The sequence below is a fragment of the Malania oleifera genome, chromosome 8 (assembly GCF_029873635.1).
Source record: "Malania oleifera isolate guangnan ecotype guangnan chromosome 8, ASM2987363v1, whole genome shotgun sequence".
NCBI classification, from domain to species: Eukaryota; Viridiplantae; Streptophyta; class Magnoliopsida; order Santalales; family Ximeniaceae; genus Malania; species Malania oleifera.
This window is the reverse complement of record NC_080424.1, coordinates 78,492,053-78,517,341: the sequence shown is the minus strand read 5'-3', so window position 1 is coordinate 78,517,341 and position 25,289 is coordinate 78,492,053. Positions and strand designations below refer to the sequence as shown.

The 25,289-nt window shown below is 34.7% G+C and overlaps 1 protein-coding gene across 4 annotated transcripts; it reads right to left on the bottom strand.

Moving 5' to 3' along the window:
• Nucleotides 1–8,068: 8,068 nt before the first annotated feature.
• LOC131162096 (agamous-like MADS-box protein AGL104) lies at nt 8,069–18,087 on the bottom strand. 4 transcript variants are annotated; one of them, XM_058118249.1, is made up of 11 exons: nt 17,551–18,087; nt 17,304–17,357; nt 17,156–17,171; nt 16,989–17,053; nt 16,858–16,888; nt 16,677–16,738; nt 16,481–16,580; nt 16,299–16,349; nt 15,988–16,139; nt 15,579–15,756; nt 8,069–8,365 (listed from the first exon to the last, which is right to left on the bottom strand). In XM_058118249.1, the coding sequence occupies exons 1-11, from the start codon at nt 17,733–17,735 to the stop codon at nt 8,297–8,299; spliced, it is 963 nt and encodes a 320-aa protein (XP_057974232.1). In that variant the 5' UTR covers nt 17,736–18,087; the 3' UTR covers nt 8,069–8,296. The 4 variants fall into 4 exon arrangements, with proteins under 4 accessions (XP_057974232.1, XP_057974230.1, XP_057974231.1 ...); XM_058118247.1 differs by having other exon boundaries at nt 15,579–15,769; nt 17,551–18,085; XM_058118248.1 differs by having other exon boundaries at nt 15,579–15,769; nt 16,496–16,580; nt 17,551–18,085.
• Between the last annotated feature and the right edge of the window lie 7,202 nt (nt 18,088–25,289).

Sequence of the window (25,289 nt, the reverse complement as noted above, 5' to 3'; positions counted from 1 at the left end):
AACACTCCATTGTGCTTTGTATATTGAAATATCTTGTTGAGATTGTTTGAATCAACTTGCTTAGTATATTTGAAACCCTGATTTGATCTCGTGTTATTCACGTATTGTGTTTCAAATCTTGATTTGATATACACTCTAGATCTGGACCGATAATCTATACTTGATTGAGTGTTTAGTACACATTAGAGCACTGAACATATTTACATATCATTTGTGCTTGCAATATTGATTGAACTGTATTGGTGCACATATCTCCTTGTGAAGAAGCATATTTCCGTGTATAAATTTTATACATATTGGTTGTATTCCAGGAACAGGCCTGAAGAGGGAGACTAGCCATGTTGAATAATCCCGGACAGGTTTAGACCTGGTTAGGAAAGCTAGGTGTGCCAACCTAGTAAAGCGTGTTGGCTGAGGTTAGCCCCTTGAATTGACCTGGTTGTAACCGATGCTGCTCCACCTGTTAAGTGAGCTTTAGTGAATCCTTGTGCTGGTGTAGCCAAGACGGGGACGTAGGCAATTAGGCCAAACCTTGATAACATATCGCGTGTATTGTTTACTTTTTCGCACTTTACTTTTATTGCACGTGTATGTTTGTTTATTGATTGCATAGACTGACCTTAAGTTGTGTAATACTACTATTAAACCGATTAACCTAGGAAAGAATTTTTAAATACCCAATTCACGTCCTCTCTTGGGGTTGCACCAAAACTAACACAATGGCACACAAATTTCACTAAGGAAATCAAAATGTACACAATACACTTATCTAATGATCATCTCTCCTCTCAAAATATGTCCAGATGACAAATATAAAATTTCCATGGAGGTTTCCCCTCGTTTGCCTGACCACCCAACGTTCAAAAAATTCAAAATTTAGAAAAACTGCAGCAACTCGGGCACCTCTCGTTGATGAACACAGGGTCTCGTCGACGAGACCAAGAAGACCCTTAGTCGACGAATACAGGGCTCTTATCAATGATGCAATAAATATGAAAGTTTCCCGCTTTTAGTAATTGTTTGTCGACGAGCTTTAGAACCTTCGTCGATGAACTTCTGCTGTTCCCTCATCGATGAGCATAGGCTCCTCATTGACGAATCCTAATGTGCTGCCCCCATCATGTTTTTGCTCCTTCCTTCTTTGCTTATCAAAAAAGAAGTATAAGAGCCACAAATAACAATCTCCACCTTGGCGATTACACGCCCCTTAGGAGAATCTCAAAAAACATGAATTGCTTCACTTTGAACTTTAAAAACGTTTGGTTGGGTATATCTCCCTTCTATCACTTGGAGACGTTGAGTAAGTCCAAGCAATGCTTGAACTTCTCTGAAGTAGCTGATTTAGTTAGAATATCTACTACATTATCAGATGTGTGAACTTTCTCCAACAAAAGTTCACCCGAAGCAATCAATTCCCGAACCTTGCGGAACCTCACATCGATGTGCTTGGTCCTAGCATGGAATACCTGATTCTTCGCCAAGTAAATGACACTCTAACTATCACAATGCAGCACCACACCATCTTGTTGTAACCCCAGCTCTCTAACTAAACCAGTAAGCCATAAGGCTTCCTTTGCAGCTTTGCCAATTGCCATATACTCCGCCTCAGTCGTGGACAATACAACGAGAGATTGTACCATGGATCTCCAACATACTGGTCCTCCTACAAGGGTAAACACATATCTCGTTATAGACATTTTGTCATCCATATCTCCAGCATAATCTGCATCAAAAAACCCCATAACTGAAGGATAACCCTGTTGTTTGCTGAACATGATGCCATATCTCGATGTACCCCATAAGTATCTAAGTATCCATTTGACAGCTTCCCAATGCTGCCTTCCTGGATTAGAGAGGAACTTGCTCACCATGCTTACCGCACAAGCCAAATCTGGCCTCGTACATACAATGGCATACATTAAACTGAACCACAACACTAGTATAGGGGACCTTTGACATGTCCCGGATTTCCTTATCCAAACTTGGGCAATCTGCAGTAGACAACTTGAAATGATTTGCTAGAGGTGTGCACAACGATCTTGCATCAACCATGTTAAACCTCTTCAACACCTTCTGCACATAACTGCCCTGAGATAACCGTAATCTCCCTGTAGTCCTGTCTCGGCGAATCTCCATCCCAAGTATTTTCTTGACTGAACCAAGATCCTTCATGTCAAATTCCTTATGCAACAATTCCTTTAACTGATTCATCTCAGTTAAATCTCTTGCATCTATCAACATGTCATCGACGTACAATAACAAAAAAACAAGAAAACCATTCTCAAGTTTATTCACATAAACACAGCAATCATACTCACATCATTTGTAGCCAATCTTCATCATGTACGAATCAAACCGTTTATACAATTGCCTTGGAGATTGTTTCAGCCCATAAATAGATTTATTCAATCTGCACACAAAATTTTCTTTTCCTAATTCAATGAATCCCTCCACCTGTACCATGTAGATTTGTTCCTCCAAGTCACTGTGAAGAAACACCATCTTCACATCCATTTTTTTACAAATGAGATCGTAAAAAGCTACTAATCCCAACACCACTCTGATAGAAGTATGTCAGACCACTGGAGAAAAGATCTCATCATAATCTATCCCCTTCCTTTGGGAGTATTCTTTTGCCACCAACCGTGTCTTGAATTTCTATCATTCCTTTTCTGAAATTGCCTCTTTCTTCCTATACACCCATTTGCAACCTGTCGGTCTCTTCCCATCTGGAAGCTTCACTAAAAAACCAAGTTAGGTTCTTATGTAATGATTCTATCTCCTCAATCATTGCTCCTATCCACCTTCTTTCTTTTGGCTGTGCACTACCTCTTGAAAATAAGTTGGATCGTTGCAACAAGTAAGGAAAGCATAAGATACTAACTCATCAAAATCATACCTTAATGGAGACCTGATAGTGCGTCCGGATCTCCATATAGGAATATCGTCAACTTGCTAGTTTCCCGAGCTAAAGCTCCCTGCAACCACGGGACCATGATCATTTTCGTTGCCCTGAGCTTCCAACTCCACCTACACAACATATTCATCACTGCCCCAGCTTTCTATCTCCTGTTTCTGTTCATCAAACTCTTGAGTACGCTTCACCATAGCCTTTTCATCAAAGACTACATCTCTACTGATCACCACCTTGTTTTCCTACTAGGTCCCACAACTTATACCTCTTCACACCCTCTGGAAATCCCATGAAGATGCAAAGACGAGACTTTGGGTCAAGCTTAGACCTCTCCTCACTAGATACGTGGACATAGGCTGGACACCCGTATACCTTCAATTTGGAGTATTCTACTGGATTTCCCATCTAAACCTCTTCCACCACTTTACCCTTTAGTGATGCCCTTGGTAATTGGTTAACTAGAAAACAAGTCATACTAACTGCCTCAGCCCAAAAGTTCTTCGGAAGAGTTACATTCAATCTGAGACATCGAGCCCTATTAGCAAGAGTTCGGTTCTTCCATTCTACCACACCATTTTGCTAAGGTGTCCGGTGAATTGTAAAATGTACTTGGTCCCATTATCCAACCTTAAATATTTGATTCTCCCCCTTGTCAGGTTTTCCACTTCTGCCTTCCAAATCTTAAACTTGACAAACGTACTAGATTTGTGACATATGAAGTAAATCCAAACCTTCCCTAAGTAATCATCAATGAAACTCACATAGTACATATGTCCACCCTTTGATGAAAATTTAACTGGACCCCAAACATCTGAATGTACATAGTCAAGAATTCCTTTCATCTTATGAGTAGCTGAACTGAATTTTGCTCTGTTTTGTTTTCCAAGAACACAAAATCTGCAGAATTCCAACTAACATGATTTTAAACCTTTTAACAATTTTCTTTTGTGTAGTTCTTTCATGTCATGTTCTCTTATATGCCCAAGACGCACATGCCACAAGACGGTCTCATCTAATTCAGCATCCATGGCTGCAACTCGTCCCAGTTTTAAACTTTCCCTTGCCTTGCTCATTAATGCCCTTTACCACAAGTCCTTCTCCTTCATCACATATTTTCAACCTTTGATCAAAATTTAACAAGGCACTTATTACTTCTTCCAAATCAAGTATTTCTTTTCCTCGCATAAGAGTGGTCACAAGATTTTCATAGGTATGAGTTGAGGGCAAAGAATTTAACAGCATCAAAGCCTTATCATCCTCATCAAACTTCACATCAACTCTCATAAGATCACTTATGATTTGATTAAATGCATTGGATGTGTTGATCTAGACTAAGTCCTTCTACCATCTTAAGCCAATATAAACGCTGCTTAAGAAAAAGTTTGTTATTGAGGGATTTAGACATGTACCGAGTTTCTAACTTTTGCCAGATAGCCGCTAGAGAATCCTCCTCCATCACTCGATAAAGAACTTTGTTGGCCAAACACAAGTGTATTGTCGATGCTGCCTTTGCTTTCAAATCTACCTATGTTGTCTCATCTATTCCTTTTGGTTGAGTATCAAGCAATGCTTTAGAGAATATCTTTCACTCTCCTCCACCACAAATCGAAGTTTCGGGTTCCATCAAAGTTGATAATGTCAAATCTTGCAGAAGATGATCCCAATGCCATAACAACTTGGCTCTGATACAAATTTGTTATGATATGGATCGTATAATGAAGATACGCAGGGAATAAACAACAACTAAATGTAAATAACACACACAAAACCAGAACTAGATCAACACAGAGATTTACGTTGTTCAGCAAAGCCTACATCCACGAAAGCAATGACACACAAATTTCACTAAGGAAATCAAAATGTACACAATACACTTCTCTAATGATCATCTCTCCTCTCAAAATATGCCCAGATGACATATATAGAAGTTCCACAAAGGTTTCCCCCCATTTGCCCAACCACCCAACATTCAAAAGATTCAAAATTCAGAAAAACTGCCGCAGCCCAGGCGCTTCTCGTCGATGAACACAAGGCCTCGTCGACGAGACCAAGAAGACCCTTAGTCAACAAATACAAGACTCTCATCAACAATGTTAGAAATCTGAAAGTTTCTTGCTCTTAGTAATTGTTCGTCGACGAGCTTCAGAACCTTCGTCGACGAACCTCTGTTGTTCCCTTGTCGACGAGCATAGGCTCCTCGTCAACGAATCCTGCTGTGCTACCCCCTTCATGTTTTTCCTTCTTCCTTCTTTACTTATCAAAACAGAAGTATAAGAGTCACAAATAACAATATGTTATCGATTGAAAAGAAGAAGAAAAAAAAAAAGAAGGAAAAAGTGTTAGTCTCATGCTTGACATATTGGTGATTCTTATTTGGGTGCTACATCTATAGTCCATGTGTTTAATTGAGACAAGAATATTTCAATTAATACTCTTCATCTTTGTTGTGAGATGTTAAAAAGCCCATTTCCTACTAAAACAAAATAAATGTTTTAAAAAGAAATGACTTATGAAGCATCTTGACTAGCACAAACTAATATTAATACATAATGCAACTAAATATCAAATAATTTATTTTATCATTTTATTTGCTTTGTATAGTTATTTTGTACACATGTATTATAAAACATATTTAAAAAAAATTACAACCGAGTTCCTATTTAGGTATTCTAATAATTGATTAATTTTTTTTCAAGATAAAATGTTCATATTATTACATTATTCCTAATTGCAAAAATGGTGCAATTTTTGTGAAGTTAAATCATCATATTCAGTTCATTAACTATCTATCTAAAACAATAAAATATAATTAACTCAATCTCAATATACTTTTAGAAAAGATAAATATATTACCATTCCAAAATACTATGGGAAAATGAAGTTGTCTTCCTTAATTTGGCAGTGATAATTAAAACAAATGACAAGGAGCCATTGCTGTAATCTAGTTAACAATATTAATGAATCAATTACATGTCACCTATACCCTCACTATTTAAATGAAGTTGCAAACAACTAATGAATAATATTACTTGATTTAATTTCACTAGCTACAAAATAGGAGATGATACTCTGCAAGTTCTTATATGTTTACAATATTGTATGTTCAAATATATAAAAGTTAATTAGGATTTTTTTTTTTGGATTTATTGAAAGCTCAAATTTAATAGTAATATTCATCTCACATATTCAATTAATTGTTATTATTTGAGACTTCTCAAAATTACATACTTTACAAGTCAATTTAGAAAATTAGTAAAAACAATATTTTTAATAAACAGTGTTTAAATATTTGGATATAGATGCATTAGATTGTGATCTAGAAAATTAATATTAAAAGTGTTAGTTAAATTAATGAAAACTTGAGTAGGGTAATTTACTCTATTTTTGGTCAAGGATATTGATGAATTAAAATAATCATTGGCATACTTTTCCTTTTAACACAATTAATAAATAGCAGTATCTTTGTTTATTACTTTCCTAATTTAAAATAAGGGATAAAAAATATAAAATAAATTTTTTATTATTATTATTTATTTAAAATAAGGTTTGGCAAAGATAAAATATTAATATAACAATAAACTTGAAATTTATTATGCATCACATTGTTATGCACACAATAATTACCCTAGAAAATAGGAGACCAACTATTAATTATTGTGTCCTAAATAAATTTTAGTTAAAATAATAGGACATCATATGTAAAACGTGCAATTTAGGAGGGATCAATAAAGAACTTATGCTAGCTACTCTTTCGTGTATAATTGATGAAAATTTTAAATTTATTAACTAAATGATAAAATAAAATAAAAATACCAATTGTAATCAAACATACGATCATGATAAATGATGTGTTTAGTTTGATACCAAAAATAAACTAAACCACTTAAAAATTTTTAAAAGTGTTATATTTATGTAAATATTGGAAGTGAGATAATTTAGAAGGTATATATGACTAGTCTTCGTGAAACAATACCAACAAAGGCATTCAATGTTTGAATTTTAAATTTCTATGCCAGAAAAACAACTTAAATCATTAGAACTTGTAAGTTTTGCTATCTAACAAGATAAAAACCTAAACGATTTTACAAACAGTTAATTCAAGATACATATAAGATACATATAAATACTCTTTTAAAGCTTCAACATTCAAGAAAACAGTACGATGTGACAGTTAATGCTATCAACAACATAGAAAATCATTATACAAATATTAGAAGTGAGATAATCCCAAAGATATATATAACTAGTCTTCTTGAAGCAATGTCAATAAAGACATTCAATGTTTGAATTTTAACATTTTAAGCCAATATTAATAAAGTAATTTAAATCATTAGAACTTGTAAGATATGTTATCTAACAAGATCAAAACATTAACAATTTGCATATAGTTATTCCAAAATACATATCATACCCTCATGCTCCACAGCCTTAATAGCGTATGACTGATGTTTATCAAATTTGTTCCATTGAATTAGGTCTAATACCTCGTTGTCATGCTTAGATTGGGAAGTGATTTGTCATATTTTTACCGATTTGGGAGGGTAATCTCACTCACCGCTCCCACCTCTGTTTTCTTTCCTTGTTCGGAGGGCCCAAGCTGCTTGCTTGTCTCCTCTTTTTAATGAAGTTACCATTTTATTTATAAAAAAAAAAAAAAACATTTAAGAAAACAGTACATTGTGCAATTAATGCAGTCAATAGGGAAAAAACAATTACATAAATATTGGAAGTGAGATAATCCCAAAAGTATATATAACTAGTCTTCATGAGGCAAAGTCAATAAAAGACATTCAATATTTAAATTTTAAATTTTTATGCCAATAAAGTAATTTAAATCATTAGAACTTGTAAATTATGCTATCTAACAGGATCAAAACATAAACAATTTGCAGACAGTTATTCCAAGATACATATCGTACTCTTTAAAGGCTTCAACATTCAAGAAAACGACAATATGGCAATTAATGCCATCAACAACAAAGAAAAACACTACACAAATATTTGAAGTGAGATAATCTCAAAGATATATATAACTAGTCTTCAATGCCAATAAAGGCATTCAATGTTTAAATTTTAAATTTTTATGCCAATAAAGCAATTTAAATCATTAGAACTTGTAAGTTACACTATCTAACAAGATCAAAACATAAATGATTTGCAAACAATTATTCCAAGATACATATCATGCTCTTTTAAGGCTTCAACATTCAAGAAAATAGTATGATGTGGCAGTTAATGCCATCTACAACAAATTAAAACATCTATATATAATATCATGTTATCACATTTGATTGAAAAAGAAAAAAAGAAAAAAGAAAAAGTGCTTGTGTCATGCCTGATCTTGCGATTCTTATTTGGACTTTGCATCGATAATTCACGAGTTTAATTGAGATAACAAGATTTCAACAAGCGCTCTCCCTCTATGTTGTGAGTTATTAAAAGGCCCATTTCCTGTCAGAAGAAAATAAATGCTTAAAAAATGACTAATGAAGTAACTTAATTAGCGCAAAGTACTAATATTAATACACACTACAACATTACACCTAAATATTAAATAGTATGTTATATCATTTTACTTGCTTTATATAATTTTGTTGCACACACATACAGTAAAATACAAAAAAAAAAAAAAAATTACAACACAGAGCTCCTAGTTGTTATGTGTTTGATTAATCGGTCAAAACCATGAATAAGATAAAATCTACATTTACGACATCATTTCTAGTTGCAAAAATGAAACAATTTTTGTAAAATTATAATCAACTCAATCTCAATATACTTTTTAGAAAATATAAATATACCTGTTACAATTCCAAAATGATATAGCAAAATAAAGTTATCTTACTTAATTTGGAAGTGATAATTAAAACATATTTTACTTCAGTGTTGTAGTGTGTGACTTATATTGAGTGGAACACATATGCAAAGAAAGCACATGCTGAAGAAAAATAAAGAAGCTGGTCTGCAGGAAGAAACAGTCAATGGTTTGATCGATGATTACATCGATGGTTCAGGCTGTTGTGAAATGGATTGTATAATGAAATTACATAGCAGAATAAACAACAGGAAATAAATAACATAGCCAATAAGAACAATAACACAAAGATTTACATGGTTCGACAAAACCTACATCCACAGAAGCAAAAGACACACAAATTTCACTATGGAAATCACAATGTACACAATACACTTTAATAATGATCACCCTCACTCCCAATATATGCCAAGCTGACATATATAGAGTTTCTTCGGAGGTTTCCCCCGTTTGCCTAACCACCCAATGTTTAAAAATTCAAAATTTCAGAAAATTGCTATAGCCTAGGCGCTCATTGTCGACAAACACAAGGGCTTCATCGACGAGACCAAGAAGAACCTTCGTCGACGAATACAGTGCTCTCGTCGACGATCCCAAAAGCCTAAATTTTATTGCTCTCGATAATTATTCGGTGATGAGCTTCAGAGCCTTCATCGACAAACCTCTGCTGTTCCCTCGTCGATGAGCATAGACCCTTCGTTTACGAGTCCTGTTGTGCCACCCCCTTCATGTTTTTCCTCCTTCCTTCTTTGCTTATCAAAACAGAAGTATAAGAGTCACAAATAACAATCTCCACCTTGGTGATTATACGCTCCTTAGGAGAATCTCAAAACATGAAATGCTTTACTTTGAACTTAAAAACGCCTGGTTGGGTTATGTCTCCCTTCTAACACTTGGAGACAAATACCAAGTCCAAGCAATATTGCTTAAACTTACCGATGGCAGCTTTAGCTCCCACAATCAACCCCGATGCAGTTGTAGATTAATCACCCAAAGACTTCACCCTAGGCTTCCAACAATAGTAAACAAACACTGCTGCAAGCCTTATATTACCAAAGCCTCCTGCATAGTTTTCAACAAATCTCACAACTAACGGTCCACTCTATTGCTTGCTGAAACATCCCATTTACACAATCATGGATGACCTTTGACATATCCTGGACATCACAGCCCGTCCTTGGGTACTGAGTGGTAAACATTTCATAACGATTCTCCACAGAAACCCCTTGAGATGGTAAGCAAAGTCTCCCTATGGTTTCATCCACAAAGCCACCATGAGATAATACCAATCTCCCTGCAGCTTTGTCATGTAAATCAACAAACCAAGACCAATCTTGGTCGTACCCAATACATTCATGTCAAAACCTTTCAACAGAGTTTCCAACTTATTAAAGCCTCGATTAAAGCATTTCCAGCTAATAACATGTCATTCATACACAACAAACATATCACTCCACTGCATCTTATCACCCTCTTCCATATTGGAAGCCTCACCACCTCACACACTTGAGTGGTGGTATGATAGTGCACATGAGCTTACCGTGATTCTGTGAATCTCCCGAGCTGAAACTCTTGCAATATGACCAATGTCATCTCTGCCCTGAGTCTGTTGCTCCACCTGCGTCACAAGCCCATTTAATCTATGATATTGTTAACCGGAGTTAGAACTCCCCACTTTTCTGCCCTGAGTCCCTGACTCCACTTGAATAACATAATTGCTACTGCAGTAGTTTTCTGGCAGTTCTGTTTCTTTTCCTTTACCTGAGTACGCTGCCCCATGACTTTATCAACAAAAAGTCATGTCCTCAATCACCCATTTGTTTGCCACAGGATCACCTAGTTTGCGTCCTCCTTTCTTAGTGAATAAAGAAAGATGTACTATCAGGAAAAAAACAACAAGCCTAGATCCTCCATCACTAGAATAGTGCACCAGTGGACATCCACTCACAACCGAGTAGTCTACTACAAAAACATGCCCACAATTCACTTGCAACTTTCCCATCTATTGATACCTTCGGCGATCGATTACTCGAGAAACGCGTCATACTCACTAATTTCACTAAGAAGTACCTTACAAGCCCTGCATATAACCTGCCCTGCTCACAAAAATTATTGAATGAAACTAGCATACTCAGTCCCCTATGTCTAACATAAGGATTTCTCTCCCAGTCTAGTTCTCCACCTCAGCCACTGGATGAAGTACACCAACCCTTTGTGATAAACTCACAAAATACATATATCTCTCCTTTGATGTTATCATTATCGGTTCCCAAACATCTGAATATATGTAGTCACCCATATGCTTCAACTGCATATACCACGAAATAACTGATTCGGATTCAACGACTACATCTCCACATACAACTGTAACACCCTGCAGTACATAAATATTTCCCTCTATCTTTTCTCCCTTCATCACTATCGAATCGCCTTCACATACCTTCATTTCTACTTTTTCAGACTCGTAAATATACTCGTTACAGTCTAACATACCCAATGAAATAACACTCTTTCCTAGACCCTCCACACACCTTACATCATATATAGTTCTTACAACACCATCATACATTTTTAATTTTATATCTCCAATACCAAGTATTTTGCATGAAATATTATTTCCCATCAAAACACAACTATTGACTGGCCTGTAGGTGTCAAAACCATTTTATGTTTGCTGTCATGTGATAAGAGCATCCGGTATCTAGAATCTAAGAGTCGTCTTCTATGAGGCACTCCGAACCCAACGAAATACACATCATATCTCCATCACTGCATTTTGAATCTCCTTCCACTACACACGCAGATTTTGACGAACCTTGCTGATTTTCAGAATTCCCTTTCTTCCACTCCAAACATTCTGACCTTTTGTGCCTGATTTCACCGCACTTAAAGCATTTCACGTCCTTCTTCTTCTTCCCGGACTACAACTGAGATTTTCCTTTGGACTTACGTCTCCCATGTTCTTGATTGCCTTTTACAACAAGTCCTTCACCCTGTGAAGCTTCATTGCTAATTACCATTCTTTGATGAAAACCAAGCAATGCACTTGTCACTTCTTCCAAATTTAGATTATCTTTGCCCCATGTAAGAGTTGTAACAAAATTTTCATAAGCTTGAGATGTAGGAAGGGAATTTAATAGCATCACTGCTTTATTTTCATCCTCAAATGATACATCAACACGTGCCAAATCACTTACGATTTGATTAAAAATGTTGATATGTTGGTTCAAATCCGAACCCTCAATCATCTTAAGCCAATACAATTTTTGCTTAAGAAAAAGTTTGTTTGACAAGGATTTAGACATATACCGGCTTTCAAGCTTTCGCCAAACAGCTGCCGGAGAATCCTCCTCTACCACATGATAGAGAACTTCATCGGCCAAACACAAGCGTATTGTAGAAACGACTTTTGCTTCTAATTCTCTCTATGTTGCCTTATCCATTCCAACCGATTGAACACCAAGTAAAGCCTTAGTCATTCCCTATTGCACAAGAATATCCTTTACTCTCCTCTACCACAAACCAAAGTTTTCGATTCCATCAAATTTGATAACGTCAAATCTTGCATAAGACGATCCCAATGCCATAATAACAATCGCTCTGATACCAATTTGTTGTGAAATGGATCAAATAATGAAATTACATAGTGGAATAAACAACAGGAAATAAATAACACAACCAATAAAAAACAACAACACAAAGATTTACGTGGTTCGGAAAAGTCTACATTTACGGAAGCAAAAGGCACACAAATTTCTCTATGGAAATCACAATGTACACAATACACTTAAATAATGATCACCCTCACTCTAAAATATGCCCAGATGACATATATAGAGTTTCCTCAGAGGTTTCCCCCTGTTTGCCCAACTACCGAATGTTCAAACATTCAAAATTTCAAAAAACTGTCGCAGCCTAGGCACCCCTCGTCGATAGATACAGGGGCTTCATCGATGAGACCAAGAAGAACCTTCGTCGACGAATATAGTGCTCTCGTCGACGATTCTAGAAGTCTAAATTTTCCTACTCTTGGTAATTATTCATCGACGAGCTTCAGAGCCTTCGTCGACGAACCTCTGCTATTCCCTCATCGACGAGCATAGGCCTATTGTCCTCCTACTGTGCTACCCCATTCATGTTTTTCCTCATTCCTTCTTTTCTTGTCAAAATAGAAGTATAAGAGCCACAAATAACACAAGCTTAGAAAGAAACTGTCGACGTTTTGTTTAAAACCATCAACAGTTTCAGTCTCAGTAGGAAACCGTCATTGATTTTGTTTGGTGCTGTTTTGAATTTTGAATTGGGATGATGTTGGGGATTCGGAGGCAAATCCTTTGGGGATTGATACAGAGGTATTTATCAAACTTTCTAATCCCTTTGAACAAGTAGGGTTAGCACAAATACAATGTTGTAACCTTGGTTTTTATAGATAGTGAATTTTAGTCGCTGCTTACTCCCGTGGACGTAGGAATTCTGCCGAACTACGTTAATTCTACTGTCATTGTTTATTTGCTTTCCTTATTTTCTATGTGATTTTGTTTCCATATTGTTCATTGTTAGTTGCTACATGGCACAATCTAGGGTTTCACTGCACATTAATTTGCACAAAAAATTGGTATCAGAACTATTAGTTATAATGGCTGAGATTTCTTCTGCAAAGTTCGACATTGTCAAGTTCAACATATTGGAAAATTTTGGACTATGACAAAGGAGGGTTAAGGATTTGTTAGTGCAGTAGGGTATGGTGAAGGCATTATACGAAAGGCAGTTAGAAGGCATAGACGACATGAGTTAGAAGGAATTGGAAGTGAAAGTTGTGGCGACTATCAGGCTCTATCTGGCTGATGATGTGATGCATCATGTCATGGATGAGGAATCGTCGATGGTAGTTTGGCTAAAACTGGAAAGTCGATATATGTCCAAGTCATTGACAAACAAGTTCTATCTTAAACAGAAACTGTATGGTTGAGCTTAAGATGTTAGAGGGTTCAAATATGAACCAACACCTCAACGTATTCAATTAGATCATCAGTGATCTGAAGCGAGTTTATGTGAAGTTCAAAGGCGACGACAAGACGTTAATGCTACGAAATTCCCTACCTGCGTTTCTACGTATGAGAATTTGGTTACAACTCTAATGTGGGGAAAGGAAACTCTCGAATTGGAGGAGATCACAAGTGCTCTTTTAGGTTTTCATTAGAGGAAGAAAGCTAGCGATGAGAATCTACAAGGCAAAAGGATTATGGTGAAGGGTAACTAGGAACGTGGAAGAAGCAAATTTCGGAGCGCATCAAGTAATAATAAATATTGGTCAAGTTCTAGGAAGAGGAAGGGCATATGGTGTTTTAAGTGTGAGAAAAAAAGGGGCACATAAAACGAGATTGTCCTGACGTGAAGAAGGGGAATGCAAAAAATAAAAAGGGTTCCTCAAAACTTGCGAATGTAGTAGAAAAAGGAGACTCGGAGAGCAGTGATGGTGATATGCTTTCGGTTTCTTCCGATTCAGATTGTCTTAGGAATTATTGGATGTTATATTCGGTGTGCTTTTATAACATGACACCAAACAAAGATTGGTTCACCTCCTACAAGTTAGTAAATTCTAGTTCTCTTTTCATGGGAAATGATGCTTCATGTAAAACTTTCGAAATAGGGAATATGAGAATTAAGATGTTTGATGGTGTTGTGAGAACGTTATGTGATGTTAGGCATATACCAGAGTTAAGGAAAAATCTAATTTCATTGGGCACTTTAGACTATAATGGGTTTAGTTACAAGTCTACAAGTGAGTTAATGAATGTAAGAGTGCCATAATTGTGATGAAGGGGCAGAATGTAACGACCTCAAAAAAAAAAATTATTATATTACATAAGCAAATAAAATGAATAGTATTAAAAAAATTAAATTGATTAAATTATATATAAGGATAAAGTAATATGTAAGTATATATATATATATATATACAAAAGTATAACTCTCCTGAAGCTTAACCCCCCCCCCCCACAAAACCGTGAGCATTCCCCATTTCTCTATCCTCAAATCCCATTTCTCTCTCTTCTCAAATCCACTTTCTCTCTCCTCAATTTCTTCGGCGCGAATCGTATACTGATTGAAGAACAAGAAGTATCCTTGCGTTCCAAATTCGACCACCAACATTTTAACCGAAGTCGATTCACGATTTGAGCGTCGTAGACACTACTTTTGAGATAAGGTAAGGAGAATAAATTATATTAGTTATTTTAGAAATTCAACCAGTTAAATTATAATATGTGATTATTAAATGTAGTATTTGATTATATCAAATTTTGGGGATTAAGTTAAATTGTGGGGAATTGGTTAAATTAGATTTTTGGGAATGTTTTGGGGTTAAGTTAAATGTGGGAATTGATTAAATTAGAATTTTGGAAATTCTCTTAATTTCCTCTCTTTTTCTTTCTTTTTTCAAAATCCAAAGTAGTCTTACTTTAATTTGCAGTATTTGTAATGGAAATATATATATATATATATATATATATATATTAGGAAAATATCTATACCCTTAAACATGTTTGGAACTTTGAAAGCATTAAAAAACAACAAAAATACAAAAGAATAATCAGATAACAAATCAATGATAAAAAAGAGTTAATCACACACACAATTAACATTTCATTTTTTTTAAAAAAAATTAATCATATTACAACAAAATTTTATTTGAAAAATAAAAAAATAAAGTTTCCTCATTATTTTCTCTCTTTTTTCTTTCCTTTTCTCAAAATCCAAAAGTAGCCTAACTAGTTTGATTTACAGTTTATACATACAAGCAATAAAGCATATCCAGAGACCCAAAAGATGAAAAGATATGGGAAGTACCTGCTTGACAGCAAAGTTCATCGGTCCATGGAGATGGGTTGCCGTCGATGACGTGCCTGAACTGACCCTGTATGCCGCCGTCATCCTCCAACCGGCCGCCGGCGCTCCTCCCATCATCAGGATGCAGATTTTGCTCATGAAGGAGAACCGATGTCGGCGGGAAGACTTCACCCATTGCCTGCGGTTGATCTCTTCACCCCCAACCCCCCACAAATAAACGTAAGTAATGAAAAAAGAATAAATAGTAAATGAGAACAAGAAGCAACAACTTTTTGTTTAAAATTTAAATTTCGTATAAAGGAAGTTCTAAATATCAGGGATTGGACTGTTCATGTCATCTTTAGAACTATCCTTATTCCTAATAAAATACTCGTCGGATTCTCCAAAGTAATGAGTTAAATGTAAGCACCTCATGGGAAGAAAGCCATTCGTATCCAAGAAATTTAGAAATGGGACTTGTGGGTCTCTCCCTGGTGGTGGCCAAACCATGATATTACTTGGATTTCCAGCGATATCGATCATACCGTCCATATTTACGGTATCGGGGGGCAACTCGGATACCTAAATTACAATAGCAAGCAAAACATATACTTTAGTTGGCCAGTTTGTTTGCCTTTTTCCTTAGATTGTATTTATCTCTTTTGGCACACTTCTTTGTTTCAAATTTTTGTTGTTGATAAGGTTGAATTAATTCACGAGAGAGAAGATGTTTAGAAGTGCCTGAGAAATTTGTTGTCCATCAGAAGGATCGAACTTTTCCATCAAAACTTGCTGCAAATACAATGAAACTTTGTGAGTTCTCAAGAACTAGCTAGTGGTATGAAATATATGTTTATGGTATGTATGGTCAATGTAATGATAGATCGAAGAGTGGATTTTTAAAAGAGCTATGGAGATTGTACTTTGCGCACTCGTACTTGCTCCAAGGTATCCTCAAGGATATGTTGCCGGTAGTCGGCCTCATCTACTGTCATGATTTCTAAAGGATCACCTTCGAAAACCCTTGAAAAGAAAGTTGAATGCATTATTAGAATGTTACTATTATGGTTAAGCATAAAAAATAAGTCCTAATTCAATTTATCTTCAAATACAGCATACTTAAGTCGGTTCTCCATTTCCTCCAATTGGCACTTGCTTTTAAAGATTTCTTGTTGAATGCTCTGTAAAATTTTTCAGAGATATAATTAGCTTTGACCATTTATTATTAGCAAATATAGAAAGATGATGAAAAAAATACTTTAATAAATGAAAACTAGAAGTTTATGTTTCAAATATATACCTCGATTTGAGAATGAACGTCATTCAATGGGCTGTTTCATTCATTCACGTCATAAAATGATTAATGAGACTATTGCAAATGGTGAAATTATTATAAAACTAAAATATATAAACAGGGGACATTAAATCAACCTGGTTGTTGCTTGATAAGATTGATCCGGTATGCACTTTAACTTTCGAATTACTCTCTCAAGATACTACAGATTAATAGAGAATCTTAGATTATTAAAATCCTAAATGAAGAAAATCCTAAACAAGGTAAAAAAAAATTCATTAATCTCTAATACAAATTTATTTACCTCTTGATTATGCATCCTTCATTTCGAAAACCCAAAAAAAAAACAAAAAATTTGTCAGAACTATGAACAAAAAAGAAAAATAAAATAATCAAATAAGAAGCTTCACATATTAATTAATTCAAAACCCGAAGAATTAAGATCGCCTCACCGTCCTCGGTCCTGCTCCGGAAGATTTAGAAACCTTTCTAGTGTATCTTCCATGCTTCAAAAAAAAGAAAAAAAAGATGTATATGTTACCAATTAAGCAGGCAAACACTTAGCACCAACTCCTGCCTGATCAAAAAATTTCATTGAGAGAAAATAAACTTATTTCCAATTTTTTTCTCCTGATGAGGAAAGGAACTCAGCGGGGCATTAATTAGTTTGATTCATTTCGGGGAGCTGAGGTAGCAGACCTTTTGGCGCCGGCGAAGTGGCTGAGTCTGCCGGAGGGAGAGAACATGATGAGAGCTACGTCGACATCGCAGAGAACAGAAAGCTCATAGGCTTTCTTGATGAGCCCATTTCTCCTCTTGGAGAAAGTGACCTGCCTGTTGGTCGTGTTCTCTATCTTCTTGATCGGAAGCTTCACCCTCCCCATCCCCCCCTATTTATATGTATAAATATTCTCCTTCTCCCTCTTTCAATTCAACTTATTCCTGCTGTAGCTTTCAACTGCTCTGGCGGAGCTGAGCGGCGCAGAGGGATCTTCTTCTGGGTTTAGAAATTCTAGGCGCGGGGTAGAGTCAAGATATGACAGCGATGGAGCTGAGATGGAGATCAAATTAATGGATGGGAGAGGGATCTGCGGCGGCCGGTCCACACGCATGCACCTGAAGATGTGTGGCCGCTGGTTTAATAAATGGGGCACTGTGGAAACTAAAAAGCAAGAAAGGGTAGCGGTGAGGAAGAGCCAGCAAAAAGCAAAAAATAAAAAAACAAAGGAGTTTGTCAGTGTCAGGCCATTTACAGAAGATGACATCTAGAAGGAGGGAGGGAGAGAGAAGGCGGTGTGTTAGGGCAACTGGCGGTTCATGTTTCAATTTCTCTCCCCTTTGTCGGTCAATTTCTCACACATTTCTCATGGAAGGTTGTAGAGGGAGCAGCGTACAAAGCCTCTGCTGAAGCCTTAGGGTTTAAGGTTCTAATATTTTAGATTGCGGGTTTTAGCTAGTTTTAAAATCTAGTGGGACTGAGGATGATTAGGGTTTTAGAGTCCTAAGAGATTTGAGGCTCTAATGTTAAGTGAACATAAACTATCAAGTTAAAAGCTGATTATGTCTTATTAGTAATTACAAAATACATAATTTTTTCTTATATTATTAGCATTGATTTTATCATTTAGCCCTTAACAAAAGATTTGATCCAACTTATTGTAAAAATAATTTACCAATGGCTTCTCAAATATTTAATAAAACAACATTTTATGTTTAAAACTTTAAAAAATAATAATAATAAAAAGGAATTTCAAATGAGGGACGATTGTCTTATTGCCGTAGCTTTAATTTTATTTTGATAAATCTTCTCAACAAAAATAAGAAAAAGGAAAATAGTATTAAGTTTTCAAGTCAAATGGTTAGTCAATATTACATATAACATGAGGGCACTATATATATATATATATATATATATATATATATATATTTAGTCATAAAAATTAGTAATTAATTTTGATTTTTCATAGACAATATGAGATCCTCATATGACATATCCTGATTTTTTAAAAATTGAACAATTTTCTATAGTTTCATTATTATTTTTATGACGTTTGTCATCCGGTATATTATGAACTATGTAATCTTTAGTTCAGTAATATTAATTTTGCCGTATTAATAATTAAAATTTGTATTAAATTATTTTAAAAAATATTTTTTATTTTTATTTTTAAAGAAGGGCGGTATCTCCATTTATTTATTGATAACCCCTCACTTTTGGCGGAGGAATACCGTGGTTACAAGACAATCAATGAGAGATAACAAAAGACAAACGTTAAAAATCTCCCAAAGAACAACACCAACATCCAGCCAAAACCGGGTTACAAGTCCAAACAAAATGAAACAAATCAGGACCTACAAAACAAACCTCACGCAACAAAACAAAATAAAAGATAAATAGCAAAAAGCATAGGCAAAAACTAAAAGGAAATCAGTTAAACATACCTCATATAAGTCATACCCATCTTCTTCAATTTATACAAATCATTGCTAACCTTAGGGAGTTGATTACTATTTGTAAACAAACTATTTCTCCCCATAGCACCTTGTCGAGCCAAGACATTTGCTACTTTGTTCTCTTCTTTATACGAATGATTTATTGAAAAAATCCACTCCCTCCAATAAACCAATAAGCTGCTCCCAAAAATCCCACAAATACCATAATGAGTACTTCCTGACTCTAATATAATTAACTATAATATTCGAATCACATTCAATATCGATACAGGTATGACCCAACTGTTTGCAAATCTTTATTCCCTCTAACATAACTCTCAATTCAGTTTCATTATTTGAACAAGAACCAAAATATTTTGAAAAACCAAATACAAAAGAACCTGTATGGTCTCTAAGGATGCCACCACCACCCGTCGGCCCTAGGTCCCCCAAACTGCTCCCATCCAAATTTAATTTCAACCTCCCTTGCCTTAATTTTAGCCATCGTACACTTTGCATAGTTTTGATTCTTTTATTCACAATTTGCACTTCCAGATTCTGCAAAACCCGAAAATCAGCATCCTTTAACTGAACCATTTCTGTCATATTCCTACTTAAAACCCCATCAGTACTACTCTCTAATTTTCCTCTCAGTCTAGCCACACATCTCTTTCTCCACAGCCTCCAAACTACTAAATAAGGAATCAAACCCATCAATGAACCCAGTTGAGAGAACCTAGAAGCCCTATTAAACCACATTTGGACTCTTTCTTTCCAACTTTGTTGCCTAAAGAAAGGAATACCTACCTCTACTGAAACTTTCCTCCAAACCTCAGAAGTAAGGTCTCCCTTATTTAACACATGCTCCAAATCTTCTGATTGCCTCATCTCACAAAAATTACACGCCAAAACCAAAGAAACCCCCACCCTTCTCACCTTTTCATCAACACTTAGGCACTCAAAAGCAGCCTTCCACATACAAATATAAATTTTCTTCAGTAACCATTTGTTCCAGACCCACTTAGCCCAATCAAATTTTGGAGCTCTAACTCTGATAACATCCCATGTGGATTTTTTATTAAAGTAGCCATCCTTTTCCGGGAGTCATAACAGAATGTCCGAAGAATTTCTAAGATTTCCCACCTTTTCCATCACTTCATCTGCTTTACTAAACCCCTGAATCCTCTGCAAATTTTTCACATCCAACGCATTGTTGATAACCAAATCTTTTAATTTGATATGAGATTGTGTACCATTTGGACAATTTGTAAACAAAGGTCCCGAATCTAGAAACTTATCATACCACAATTTTACATCTCCTTCTCTAACCTTCCACTTAGATTTACTTAACAGATCAGGCATACCCTGCAGAACTTTCCTCCAAAAGGAAGAATCCGATCCATGCGATCTGCAAAGTGCAATATGTCCTCCTTTCACATATTTAGCTTTAAAAAATCTAGCTCATAAAGAATTTTGCGTTAATAAATGCCAACCAAACTTCATGAATAAAGACCATTACACTTCCGAAATGTCCTTTACTCCAATGCCCCCTTCCTCCACAGGAACACACAATTTCTTCCAAGCCCTCCATTTCATTTTTTCTTTTCCATCCTTAAAATCCCCAGAAAAAAGAAGCAAACATATCTTGAATCTTTTTAATCACCAGTTTCGGTACATTTAGAACAGCTAACAGATGCAATGACATACTTGAGAGCACATGTCTCAACAAAATAAGACGACCTCCTTGAGACAACAGTCTACTTTTCTAACTCTCAACTCTCTTACTGATTTTTTTGGATTAAAGGGTCAAAATGACAGCTTTTCAATTTACCATCCACTATTGGCACACCCAAATACATAAAAATGAAATTTACCCTCAATAAAATCAGTCTCTTGAAGAATTTCTCATTTTCTCTGAACACCCAACTTGTTTGAGAAAAAAATAGCTGATTTATCTTTATTCACCCTTTGGCCAGTCCAGTTTTCATACTCCTTAATCACCTCCATTAACTAACTAACAGATTTTTTTCCAGCATTAGCAAAAATAACAACATCATCCGCGTACATTAAATGCGATATAATAGGTGCACCACACAGGTGTGCAAATGGTAAAATTTGCTTCTCAAACAACTTTTTTTGGATTAATTTAGAAAGAATTTCTTCCATGATGATGAAAATATACGGCGACAACATATCCCCTTGCCTCAAACCCCTTTTTGACTTGAAAAAACCTCTATAAGTGCCATGCATCATGACAGAAAACCATGGAGTGGAAATACAATTCTGAATCAACTTACAAAATCAATTTGGAAAACCAAGAGCCTTAAAAATCTGATCTACCACCTGCCACTCCACTTGATCATACGCTTTCCTCATTTCAAGCTTTAGCAGTATATTACCTCCTCTCACCCGCCTGTATAATAATTTTGTCATCTCTTGAGTAAGCGTTATATTTTCAAAAATACTCATCCGTTTTACAAAAGCACCTTGTTCTAAAGAAATTAAATCACTCATCACCAACGAAAGCTTACCAATAAGGATTTTGGAGAAAATTTTATAGATCATATTACAAAGGCTTATCGGCCGAAATTTATCAAAAGATTGAGGATCCTTTACCTTAGGAATAAGCACTATGTAAGAGGAACAAAAATACCGAGACAACATATCACCTTTGAAGAATTCTTTTACTGCATCCATCACATCATTTTTAATAATCTTCCAATAGGTAATATAAAAAGAAGACCCAAACCCATCCGGTCCCGGGCTACTATTCACAGAAATAGACAATGTAAAGGTGAACAAATTATTTTAAAAAATGTAAAAGTGAACATGAGCTAAAAAGTTAAAAGCTAATCATATCTTATTTGTAATTACAAAAATACATAATTTTTTCTCTTATATTAGCATTAATATAATTTAATCCTTTTATTAAGAAAAAATTCGATCCAAATTCTCCTAAATTAATCGACCAATGATCTCCCAAATATTTAATTAAAAAAAAGCCTTTTATTATGTATAGCTATTATATTTGCTTAGCTTTTAGCATAATTTTCCAAGAAAATTATTAAATAAAATAAATAAATTTACCTGAATATGAAAGGAAGAAAATGATATTAATGTAAAATTTCCATGCACCTTCAATATATATATATATTTATATTCTCAAGTGGTTGTTTTTTAGGGCTGGAGGAGGTGGGCGGGTCCCATGCCAGGGGTGGGGCCAGGAGGAGCACACAGTTTCGGTCTAGGGTTTGGGTAGGAACTGGGGCGAGACTGACGATGAAGATATGCCTACCCCGCAGCTGCCACCACAGGTCTTGCTTCCGCCACGTGTCCTCGTCCTTCTTGTCTTCCTCGCACCCCTTCATAAGATCACATGAGTCACTCCGCACATGTGACTTCCTTCTCTGAGCCAAATGTTATTATGCTAATTGCTAATATATATACATATCCCCTATTATTCTTTTATTTTTTATTTTTTAAAAAGGAGCTTGCAAAACCCTTTTGTCATAATAAAAGAAGAGAGTAAAATTTATTTTTTAATTAACAAAAAACATTATTTTATTAATAAAATTAAAATATAAGAATTTTATTGATAATTTTTAAAAACTCAAGAATGAAGTGTTATGTTTGAAAAATTCAAAAAGTACTGTTGAATTTTACCCTTAATAAAGAAAAATTTTAAATCATTAATTAATTAATAATAATAAGCATAATGAACAAAAAAAATTCTATCATACACCCTTCACTATTTTGCATTATTGTCACCTCACCTCCATAGTATATGTATTAACCCTAAAAATTAAATAATATTAAATTAAGTTATCCGCTAAAAGATGCTAACCTCCCTTGAGGTTTTACGAAAAGACAAGGATATCTTCTGAGGTTTCAAAAATTTTATTGATTTCTCTTGAAATTTCAAGAATTTTGCAAATCCCTTATGAGATTTGCCGAAAAAATACGAACATTCTCTTAAAAGACTTTATTTTATTTTATTTTTTGTTAAAAGAGGACGACACCTTCATTTATTTATTAATATACCCTCATTTTTAGCGAAAGAATACCGTGATTACAAATTAAAACAAACCAACCAAATTAGGACAAATAAAATTAAAAGACTTTTCTTTTTGCAAAATACAAAAGGAAATTTGTGTTCTTTTGACAAATCTCAAAAGAGATATTTGAAACTCATGAAACCTTAAGAGAGATCTCTAAAATTTTTAAAATCTTAAGAAATGTTTCTATCTTTTTGTTAAATTTTAAGAAATGTTAATATCTTTGACCCTAAAATTTTATAGATAAAAGAAAAAAACCGCAAAACTCTATAATCTTTCTAAAAAGAAAAATCATATTAAGTATGAATGCAACTTCAACCGTATATGACAATTGACAAGATACATTGATTCCAAGCAAATACACTAGATATATATATATATATATATATATATAGAGTATTTATAACCTAAAAGATGTTAAATTAATGACTATTTAAAATTTTATTTTTAATATTCACTATCAAAATTTCTTCCCTCCACTAGTAATTAAATAATATTAAATTAATTTCAATCAAAAATAAACATCACAGATAACTCTGTTCCTTTCTGAACGTGTTATTGCATGGCAAATGTCAAGGTACAGGGCTTCCGAGCAACACCCTACATATATATTAGAGAGAGAGAGAGGGCAGCAGGTCAGATGACAAGGTAACAGGAGGTGTCACCTGGCGTGTAATCCTGCCCACTTCATTCCCATCAAAACAAGGATCGGCATTAAATTATTATCTTTCTGGTTTTGGTAACAACATCCCAAATTTTTTTTTTATATCCTTTAAACTAAGACTTTTTTTTTTCATTTTTATTTTAAATAATAATAATAATAATAATAATAATAATAATAGGTGTTAAACTTTTTATTATTTTAGTAATAAGTTATTTTTTTGTAATATCCCCTATAATACTATCCTTGTAGTAGAGTTTAATTATTGCGTTAAGAATAAATTATTGTAATTTAATTCTTTACGGTAATGTTGCCAACTTCATTCCCATCCAAGATAAGGATATGCCTATTAGCTAGCTAGCAATTAAACTATTATTTTTGTGATTCTAATATCTTCAACTCTCAAATTATTTTTGTTGCCGAATAAAATTGAACGATCTTTTGCCATTTTTGTGGTACTAATCTAGACCATCTAATCGAAGATAAATCGTATTGATAATGACCCCTTAATCGGTGTTTCCATTGATTCGTTTCAGAATTCCAAATTTTCTACGTTCCTTGATCATGATCATCTGAAAGAGAGAAAGTATGAATGACTTGGATGACCTGGGTGTACTCCGCGAGATCACTCCTATGCCTAATTAAGGAATTTTATCGAGAGGTTTATTACAACAGTAAAAGAATGGGTATAAATGAGATGCCCTTACTTCTTTTGTGTGTCCTCTTTTATAGTGGTGAAGTTTGACCTTGTGGTGATATGAAATTTATGTGCGCATTATTGAGCATGCGGGAATCGCTTTACCCTTTAAGGGCATTGACGTGGGTGCTTTTGTAACCGTCCCCATCAATGAGTGTTTTGGTGTTCTCGCATGTTTATGGAAGGCGTTATAAAGAGTGGGTCAAATTTCGGTTTCCCTCTTTAATGAGGATATTTTTTAGGTATATCAATTTTTATATCCTTTAAAATATTTAAATTTAAATTGTTATAGTTATCATTGTTGATTTATATTAATCATTTTGTGATTTCTTTTCATTTTTGTAACTTTTATGATATGCAAGATACAATAAGTGAAGTCATATATCCTTAATAAGTAATGAAAAGTTTTCCAAGATACATTGATCAAAGTTATGGATCCCTTAATCTATGCATCATTAATGAATGTATCACATTAAATCAATAATAATAATAATAATAATAAAGGTACATTCACTTGAAGAAAAGGAGGGAGGGAGGGGGGGGGGGGGAGAGACTATTTTCTAATCTAATAATATCTATTTCTCAATGCTCT